The sequence below is a fragment of the Anolis sagrei genome, chromosome 7, assembly GCF_037176765.1.
Source record: "Anolis sagrei isolate rAnoSag1 chromosome 7, rAnoSag1.mat, whole genome shotgun sequence".
Taxonomy (NCBI): Eukaryota; Metazoa; Chordata; class Lepidosauria; order Squamata; family Dactyloidae; genus Anolis; species Anolis sagrei.
Window position 1 is genome coordinate 22,085,819 of NC_090027.1, and position 11,042 is coordinate 22,096,860.

The 11,042-nt window shown below is 43.1% G+C and overlaps 1 protein-coding gene across 1 annotated transcript; it reads left to right on the forward strand.

Annotated features, from left to right (window-relative positions):
• Positions 1 to 853: 853 nt before the first annotated feature.
• DUSP2 (dual specificity phosphatase 2) lies at positions 854 to 10,794 on the forward strand. The gene is made up of 4 exons (XM_060787459.2): positions 854 to 1,352; positions 4,298 to 4,440; positions 8,675 to 8,894; positions 10,416 to 10,794. The coding sequence occupies exons 1-4, from the start codon at positions 938 to 940 to the stop codon at positions 10,628 to 10,630; spliced, it is 993 nt and encodes a 330-aa protein (XP_060643442.2). The 5' UTR covers positions 854 to 937; the 3' UTR covers positions 10,631 to 10,794.
• Positions 10,795 to 11,042: the final 248 nt, after the last annotated feature.

Here is an 11,042-nt window from a genome sequence, read left to right on the forward strand (position 1 = left end):
CACACACACACACACACATATATATATATTACAATATATTATAGTGTGTATATATATATATATATTACAATATATTATAGTGTGTTTGTATATATATATATATATATATATTATAGTGTGTTTGTACACACACACACACATATATATATTACAATATATTATAGTGTATTTGTATATATATATATTATAGTGTGCTTGTACACACACACACATATATATTTCAATATATTATAGTGTGTTTGTATATATATATATATATTATAGTGTGTTTGTACACACACACACACACACACATATATATATTACAATATATTATAGTGTGTGTGTATATATATATTAGTGTGTTTGTATATATATATATATATAATAGTGTGTTTGTACACACACACACACACACACACACACATATATATATTACAATATATTATAGTGTGTGTGTATATATATATAAATATTATAGTGTGTTTATATATATAGTGTGTTTGTACACACACACACACACACATATATATATATATATTACAATATATTATAGTGTGTGTGTATATATATAGATCGATATAGTACAATATATTACATTATAATTTGCTATTATTATTATTATTGGAGGAGCCCGGAATGTCAATTCCCCAACGCATTCCAAAGGAGGAGACACGTGTCTTCCCCGTTTCCTAGTCCCCGCCCACTAGCAAGGAAGTGGGCGTGGCTCCAAACAGGGATTTCGCCCCGCCTGTGACGCAGAACACCTAATAAGGAACGCCGGGGCGTGGCTTGGAACGGAGTGGGCGTGGCTTGAGACAGAGTGGGCGCGGATTGGCTGAGTATATAAACCATCGCTGCTTGCCGCCAGAGCGAAGCTTGTGAGTGCTAATAGAAGTGGAGCTTCGAGGTTGCACGTGTGAATCGGTTTCTTTTGCCGTGTTGGGCCCTTTCCGCGATGGTGATGGAGGAAGTCTCGATGCTGGAGTGTTCGGGCTTGGCGCGGCTGCTGCGGGACCCGGCGGAGAGCGGGCGGACGCTGGTGCTGGACTGCCGGCCCTTCCTGGCCTTCTGCCAGGCCCACGTCCGGGACTCGAGGCCCGTGCACTGGAATGGACTGCTCCGGCGCCGCTCCCGAGGAAGAAGCAACGGAGGAACAGGCGGCTTGGTGGGTCTGGAAGGGCTGCTGCCGGACCGGGCGCTGCTGGGGCGCCTGCGGAGGGGGGAAGTGGCCCATCTGGTGGCCCTGGACCAGGGCAGCCCCGCCCTCGACGCCCTCCGCCCGGACTCCCCCGCCAGGAGCCTCCTCGCCGCCCTCCTCGCCGAGGAACCCGGGCGCGGACCCCCACGGACACAGCTCTACCTCCTCCGAGGTACCCAGGCACACCCCCCTCCCAACAGTTAGGAATGGGGGGAGAGCCGAAGTTGGCCCATGCCTGGCCTGCCTACTCCATGCACATCTCTATCTGCCTGTCTATTTCCCTCCCTCCCTCTTTGTATCTATCTATTCCAGTGGTTCCCCACCTGTGGGTCCCCTGAGGTTTTGGCTTTCAACTCCCAGAAATCCTAACTGTTGGTAAACTGGCTGGGATTTGTGGGAGTTGTAAGCTAAAACACCTGGAGAGACACAGGTTGGGAACCACTGCTTTATTCTGTCACTGTCTGTCTCTCCATCTATCCATCCCAGCCTCCCTTTCTTTCTTTCTATCTCCCTCTATCTCTGTCTATCTCTATCTACCCATTCATCCCTCCCTCCCTCTCCCTCTCTCTCTCCCTTCCTTCCTATCTATCTATCTCCCTCCTCCATCCATCCATTCCTTCCATCCATTCCTTCCTTCCTTTCTATCTCTCCCCTCCATCCATCCATCCCACCCTCCCTCCCTTTCTTTCTATCTATCTCCCCCCTCCATCCATCCATCCCACCCTCCCTTTCTTTCTATCTATCTCCCCCCTCCATCCATCCATCCATCCATCCATCCCACCCTCCCTTTCTTTCTATCTATCTCCCCCTCCATCCATCCATCCATCCATCCCACCCTCCCTCCCTTTCTTCCTATCTATCTATCTATCTATCTATCTCCCCCCTCCATCCATCCATCCCACCCTTCCTTCCTGCCTTTCTTCCTTCCTATCTATCTATCTATCTATCTATCTATCTATCTCCCCATCCATCCATCCCACCCTTCCTTCCTTTCTTCATTCCTATCTATCTATCTCCCCCCTCCATCCATCCTACCCTCCCTCCCTTTCTTTCTTTCTATCTCCCCCCTCCATCCATCCATCCCACTCTTCCTTCCTGCCTTTCTTCCGTCCTATCTATCTATCTATCTATCTCCCCATCTCCCCCCTCCATCCATCCATCCATCCATCCATCCCACCCTTCCTTCCTTCCTTCCTTCCTTCCTTCCTTCCTTCCTATTGCTTTCTTTCTTTCTATTTCCATCTGTTTATCTCCCACCCTCTTTCTTTCTATGTATTCTATCTCCCTCTCTCCTTCCTTCCTTCCTCCATCTGTTTATCTCTTCTTCTATCAATCTGATCTATCTATTCTATACTATCTGTTTCTCCATCTGTCTCTCTCCCTCTTTCTATCTGTTTTACCTATCTATGTATCTCCATCTGTCTCTCCCTCCATCTATCTCTATCTGTATCTATCTTTCTATATCTCTCTCTCCCTCTTTGTCTCTATTTACATCAGTCTCCCAGCCCCCTCTCTATTTCCGCTTGTCTATCTCCCTCTATCTATCTATCTATCTATCTATCTATCTATCTATCTATCTCCCTCCCTCCCTCCCTCCCTCCCTCTCTCTATCTATCTATCTATCTAGTATCTACCTATCTCTCTCTTTCTATGTTTTCTGACTATTCTGTCCATCTATTCAATTTCTCTTTCTATATATTACATCTACTCTACCTACCTACCTCTCTACCTACCTATCTCTCTCTTCCTATCTCTTCTAATCTCTCTATTCTATCTATCTGTTTTATCTATGTATCTCCATCTGTCTGTCTATCCATCGCTATCTGTATCTATCTCCCTTACTCTTTTCCCCTCCCTCTTTCTTTTTCCATCTGTTTATATCCCTTTCTCTCTCTGTCTCCACCTATCTACCTATCTATCTATTTCTTATTCTATCTATCTCTAACTGTATCTCCCTCCCTCCCTCTTTCTATCTGTCTTATCTATCTCCTTCTCTCTTTATTCTATCTATCTATCTGTCTGTCTGTCTGTCTATCTATCTATCTATCTATCTATCTATCTATCTATCTATCTCAGTCTCTCTATTCTATCTATCTAGCCTTGTTGAGTCTCCATATGGAGAGAAAAAAGCAATATATAAATAAAAATATCACTCTCTTTCTTTCTTTCTATCTATCTATTCTGTCTGTCTCTATCTCCTTCTGTTTCCTTTCTCTCTTCCTACCTACCTACCTACCTACCTACCTACCTAGTATCTATGACTAGTCTATTCCATTTCCCTATCTCTATATTACACCAGCTCTCCCTCCCTACTTATCTTTCTCTTCTTATCTATTCATATCTCTCTATTCCAGTGGTTCTCAACCTGGGGTCCCCAGATGTTTCTGGCCTACAACTCCCAGAAATTTCAACCAGTTGACCAGCTGTTAGGATTTCTGGGAGTTGAAGGCCAAAAACATCTGGGGACCCCAGGTTGAGAACCACTGCTCTATTCTCTCTCTTGCTTTCTATCTACCTACCTATTTATTTCCTCTCTATCTAGCTCTCTATCTACCCACCTATCTCTCTCTTCCTATCTATTATCTCTCTACCTACCTATCCATCCTTTTTTTTCCTTTCTGTATGCTTCTTATCTGTCTCCCTATCTCTCCTATCTATCTATCCATCCTCTCTCTCTCTCGCCTGTCTATCTGTCCTCCATCTATTCTATTAAGTCTATTCTATCCTATCTATTCTCATGTCTGTCTTGTTGGACTGCCAGGCCCAGCAGCCCCAGCCACCCTCATTGCCCCTGATCGCCTAGATTGGCCTGCTTCCTCTCTTCCTCTTCTCTGATGTCTTTTTTTGGTGTCAACTATAACTCCCAGTAGAATAAATGGCAGCACTTGAGCTGCTGCTGCTTAATGCTATGAAGTAATGGGATCTGTAGTTTCACATGATATTGAGCCTTCCCCACTGGGTGTCATCAAAGCTCCCATTGAGCAATAGCAGTTAAAGTGGGGGCCAAATGGGGAAAGTGTAGGGTCCTCTTCTCTTAGGGCTTTGAAATGTCCATCTATTGTTTCCCATGCAAAGGTGTGCTAAAATGTTTCCCTCTTCCACGTGTCTTTTGTCTAGGTGGGTTTGAAAACTTCCAAGCAAATTTCCCCGAATTGTGCTTTGTGGCCCCCACACCGCTGGCGACCACGGAAGTGCCTCCTTCTCCTTCTCCACTTCTGCCGAGTCCTGAAGGCAGCGCCAACACCCCCTCCTACGACCAGGTAGGCGGCTCACCTGCTTCAGCACCTTTTGGCACCAATTTATTTACGACATTTATATGCCACCTTTCTCACCCCGAAGGGGGATTTAGAGCGGCTTATGAAATATATATACATATAAGATATTATATTATTAGTATAGTACAATATCAGTATTAAATATTACTATATTGTATTATACCATTATATTGTAATATTAGTAATATAAATAATTATTTTTCATATTATATTTTTCATATTATATTGCATTATATTATAATATAATACTGGCATTGCCCATCAACTCAAATAGAATATGGCATCAAGAATACAGGCCCAGGGTTGGCAAGGAGCTCAAAACCCCCTCAATGTGCCTATCAACCCCATATGGATATGGCACCAATGTGCACCAAGTAGGCATGCACATAAACTCAAACTAAACATGACAGGACAAGGAATCCCTTAGGAATCTTCTTGTGGAGAGAATAAACATAAACATCAACATAATAATAGCAATAATAATAATAGTAATAATAATAACAGGAGCCCCCTGTAGCACAGTGGGTTAAACCCCTGTGCTGGCACATTCGAATCTGGGGAGAGCGCAGATGAGCTCCTTCTGTCAGCTCCAGCTTCTCATGCGGGGACATGAGAGAAGCATCCCACAAGGATGGTAAAACATCAACAACATCAGGCGTCCCCTGGGCAACATCCTTCCAGACAGCCAGTTCTCTCACACCAGAAGTGACTTTCAGTTTCTCAAGTTGCTCCTAACACGACATAATAATAATAATAATAATAATAATAATAATAATATAGGAATAGGGCACCAGGTTGTCAAAGAACTGCACAAGCCAGTCAAGAGGGTCCCAGTGGCGATCAGCACACTGGGTGCAGTGCCTAAAGACCTTGGCCTGCACTTAAACACAATCAGCGCTGACAAAATCACCATCTATCAGCTACAAAAGGCCACCTTACTCATATTTGCATGCATTATTTGCCAATACATCGCACAGTTGTAGACACTTGGGATGTGTCCAATGTGTGATCCAATACAAAAGCCAACAGAGTGATCTTGTTTACTGTGTGCTCATCTTGTTATGTGTCTAAATAATAATAATAATAATAATAATAATAATAATAATAATAATAAAATATAGGAATAGGGCACCAGGTTCAAGAAGCTCAAAACCCTTTCAATGTGCCTATCGACCCTATAATGGATTGGCTCTAAGTAGACATACTCACAAACCCAAACTGGATTTGGCACCAAGTTGGCAAAGTGCTAGAAATCCTCTTAACGTATCTACAAACCTAAGATGAATTGGGCACCAAGTTGGCAAGGAGTTGGAAACCCTCTTAAGAGGCCCATAAACCCAAACGGGATTTGGCACCAAGTTGGCAAAGTGCTAGAAACCTTCTTAACATGCCCACAAACCTAAGATGAATTGGGCACCAAGTTGGCAAGGAGCTGGAAACCCTCTTAAGAGGCCCATAAACCCAAACGGGATTTGGCACCAAGTTGGCAAAGTGCTAGAAACCCTCTTAACGTGTTCACAAACATAAGATGAATTGGGCACCAAGTTGGCAAGGAGCTAGAAACCCTCTTAAGAGGCCCATAAACCCAAACAGGATTTGGCACCAAGTTGGCAAAGTGCTAGAAACCCTCTTAACTTGCCCACAAACCCAATTCAGCACCAAGTTGGCAAGGAGTTGGAAACCCTCTTTAAGATGCCCATAAACCAACTAGACATATTCCTAAACCCAATATAGATTTGGCACCAAGGAGCTTGAAACTGTCTTGGCATGTCAATAGACCCAATATGGATTCAACACCAAGTTGGCAAGGAGATGAAAACTGTCCTTGCATGTCCATATTGATAAACCCAAGACGGTTTAGGTCACACGTTTGCAAGAGACCGAAAGCCCTCTTGCTGTGCCCAAAAACCTAATAATGAACTGGGAACCCCCTTGGCATGCCCATGCCCTCCCAAATTGCTCTTAGTTAACAGGCCATGCTTTTTAATTGAACTGTCTAGACTTTGCGGCAGGGCTAATTGTGCAAAACGAGTGCTGGCGCGACAGGGAGGGCAGAAGGAAGGAGACTCTTCGGCAGCTCCTATCCCTGAGGCTTTAGTCTATGTGCCGGAGCTGGGATTTGTAGTGACTCAATTTTAATCCACTTTTCCCAAACATATAATATACATAAATATATATAAAATAATTGCATATAGCCAAGGCGTCACTGGAGATGCCTGAAGGGAAAAACTGAAGAATGTACAAGAGTTCATTAAACAATATCAAATAGTCTGTAATGTGTTCATTCTGTGCCATCTTTGCACTCTTGATACCATTTTCCTTATTTCTAATGATGCCAATTTTGGTTTGTGGACTGGACAATGGCTTTGGGTTCGAATCCTTTCTTGGCCATATTTGCTTGGGGAGATAGAGAGGAATATAAATAAATAAATATAATAATAATTGTATTTTCAGGGGCGTAAAACATATTTGGTGTTGACTATGGGCCCTTCCACACAGCCCTACCCCATTTCCCCAAAAATAAAACATCCCCTGAAAATAAGACCTAGCAGAGGTTTTGCTTAATATAAGGCCTCCCTGAAAGTAAGACCTAGCAAAGTTTTTGTTTGGAAGCGTGCCCGCTGAACGGAACACCATTCAGCTGTGATTCAACGATAAATGTGAATTCTTCTTCATGGAAAAATAAGACATTTCCTGAAAATAAGATTAGCACATCTTCGGGAGCAAAAATCAATATAAGGCACTGTCTTATTTTCAGGAAGGAGGGTAGTATCCCAGAATATCAAGGCAGAAAATCCCAAATTATCAGTTTTGAACTGGAATATATAGCAGTGTGGACTCAGATAACTCAGTTCAAAGCAGATATTGTGGGATTTTCCGACTTGATATTCTGGGATATAAGGCTGTGTGGAAGAGTCCACAGTTTATATATAATTATTACAATATTATGATCATAGCACCATATTAGTATTATATATTACTATATTATACTATACTTCAATATTATTAGGAACATTACATGTAATATGTAACATATAATTATATTATATTGTATTATTAGTATTATATTGTATTACAATATTATGATCAATTTATTATTATTATTAGCCATATTTATATACCGCCTTTCTCAGTCTGAAGGCGACTCAGGGTGGTTTAAATTGTACAGTATATGTAAATACAATATATTATTAGCATAGCACAATATTAGTATTATATAGTACTAAATTGTACTACACCATTATACTGCAATATTATTAGGAATGTTACATGCAATATATAATATACAATTATTATATTGTATTGTTAGTATTATATTGCATTACATTATAATATTATGATCAATATTTTATGTAAATACAATATATTGGAGCCCCTGGTGGCACAGTGGGTAAAACCCCTGTGCCGGCAGGACTGAAGATCGACAGGTTGCAGGTTCAAATCCGGGGAGAGACGGATGAGCTCCCTCTATCAGCTCCAGCTCCTCATGCGGGGACATGAGAGAAGCCTCCCACAAGGATGATAAAAACATCAAATCATCTGGGCGTCCCCTGGGCAATGTCCTTGCAGACGGCCAATTCTCTCACACCAGAAGCGACTTGCAGTTTCTCAAGTCGCTCCTGACACGACACAAAAAAATACAATATATTATATTATTAGTATAGCACAATATTAGTATTATATATTATCATATTGTTGCTGGGGAGGGGCTATTCCTCCCTGGTTTTTTTAAAAAAAAGGATATTATTATTATTATTATTATTATTATTATTATTATTAGGGCATGGGATGGGGTTGGATGTGTTGGCTTTTGGGGTCGCTTTAATTGCTGCCGCTACACTTTTATGGGAAACACTTCCCCTGAATAGGTCTCCCCATAAGATCATGTAGCCTGTCATGAATCAGTGTTGGCCCCATCCGCCGCTTTGATCTTTTAATCCAAAGGCAGATGGCATTAGCCCTGGCATTATCAAATTACTATCAAAATCCCCCCTCCCAAAAAAGCCTGATTAATTTAATCCATCCTTTTAAGCTTAATCTTCAATTTCCATGCAACTGCGTCTCCTTTCTGAGAAGCTAGCCAATTTCAAGGTCTGAGCCATTATGACAGCCCTATTTTGGTGGCGGGGGGATGGCTGGGAGTGGATATAGTTGGCATGACAAGAGATGCATGGTAGTCAATAGCTGACGGGCATTGCTGTCTTCGTCCTCCCTGCAGGGTGGTCCTGTGGAGATCTTGCCCTTCCTCTTCTTGGGCAGCTCCTTCCACTCCTCCAACCGGGAGGTGCTGCAATCCCTGGGCATCACGGCCGTCCTCAACGTCTCCTCCAGCTGCCCCAATTACTTTGAGGAGCAATTCCAGTACAAGAGCATCCCTGTGGAAGACAACCACATGGCCGAGATCAGCGCCTGGTTCCAGGAGGCCATCAACTTCATCGGTGAGCCATACAAACTCATTATGTCCATTATGGGGTGCAGGGCTTGGACTCTATGTTGGTATCTCCTTGCTTGGTACCTTGCATGGTATCTCCATCCTTACACTACATTCCTGAGCTATCAATGTCATCTCCTCATAAACACATGGGAAACACCATCAAAGCCTTCCTGACAAATGGCCACCCAGCCTCTACTTAATAATATTTATACTACTAATAGTACTATAGAATCCTAGATTTGGAAGAGACCTCAAGGGCCATATAATCCAACCCCAGTCTGCCTGGCATAAGGACACCATCAAAGTTCTCCTGACAGATGGCCATTCAGCTTTTACTTAATAATAATCATACTAATAATAATAGTACTATAGAATCCTAAAATTAGAAGAGACCTCAAGGGCCATATAATCCAACCCCAGTATGCCTGGCATGAGGACACCATCAAAACCCTCCTGACAGATGGCCATCCTGCCTCTACTTAGTAATAATAATACTAGTAATGATAATGCTATAAAATCCTAGAATTGGAGGAGACCTCAAGAGCCATATAATCCAACCTCTGCCTGGCATGAGGACTCTGTCAAAGCCCTCCCGACAGATGGCCATTCAGCCTCTACTTAGTAATTATAATACTACTACTACTACTACTAATAATAATAATATAGAATCCTAAAATTAGAAGAGACTTCAAGAGCCATATAATCCAACCCCAGTTTGCCTGGCACGGGGACACCATCAAAGCCTTCCCGACCGATGGCCATCCAGCCTCTACTTAATAATAATCATAGTAATGATAATACTATAGAATAACAGATATGGGAGAGACCTCAAGGCTCTCATAATCCAACCCCAGCCTGCCTGGCATGAGGACACCATCAAAGCCTTCCCGACAGATGGCCATCCAGCCTCTACTTAATAATAATCATAGTAATGATAATACTATAGAATAACAGATATGGGAGAGACCTCAAGGCTCTCATAATCCAACCCCAGCCTGCCTGGCATGAGGACACCATCAAAGCCTTCCCGACAGATGGCCATCCAGCCTCTAATTAATAATAATCAAAGTAATGATAATACTATAGAATTATAGATATGTAAGTGACCTCAAGGCCCATATAATCCAACCCCAGCCTGCCTGGCATGAGGACACCATCAAAGCCCTCCCAACAGATGGCCATCAAGCCTCTACTTAATATGAATCATATAATAATAATACTATAGAATCCTAGAATTGGAAGAGACTTCAAGAGTGAATGTTGCAATTAGCAAGCTTGAATAACACTGAGGAGCCTGCAGCTGTAAATTTGATCTTTGCGTAGAGGTAGCCTGGCTGTTGTTGCCTGGAGGTATCCTCTGTCAGGGAGGTGTAAACTGGGACTTGATTGTTTGCTGCCTCAAGTTGGATGTTTGTAACTTATGGACTGCTAGTACAATGGGTTCAAGTTTACAATGGGTTCAAATTCTTGTTGACACACTTGGTCCTGAGATGTTGTTGACCCTTTTCTGCTTCTTTTGCTGCAGATTCGGTGAAGAGCAGTGGAGGGAGGGTGCTGGTCCACTGCCAGGCGGGCATCTCCCGCTCGGCCACCATCTGCCTGGCTTACTTGATCCAGAGCCGCCGAGTCCGGCTGGAGGAGGCCTTCGACTTCGTCAAGCAGCGCCGAGGGGTCATATCCCCCAACTTCAGCTTCATGGGGCAGCTCCTCCAGTTCGAGACGGAGGTCCTGTGCCACTAGGCTGCCATTGGCGCCTACAACTCTTCCAAACACAGAGACTCGGACAGTGTGCCTGTTTACAATAGAAACCAATTGATGACGTTGGAAATTCTGGAAGGTCCAGGTCAGGCTTGGGCTCATCCACCCTCCAGGTGTTTTGGACTACAACTCCCACAATTCCTAACAGCCGATAGGCTGTTAGGAATTGTGGGAGTTGTAGTCCAAAACACCTGGAGAGTGGATGAGCCCAAGTTGGCCCACACCTGGTCGGGATTGTGATAGCAGCGTCAAACTGCTATAACTCTGCAGTGCGGATGCAACCTTGGGTGGCATGTCCTTGGACTTTTCTAGCAGGGATTTCCAAATCCCATTGAACTACTGGCATTATGGTTTTGAGTGTTGGACTGAAACTTGGGTTCAGATTTTCTCTCAG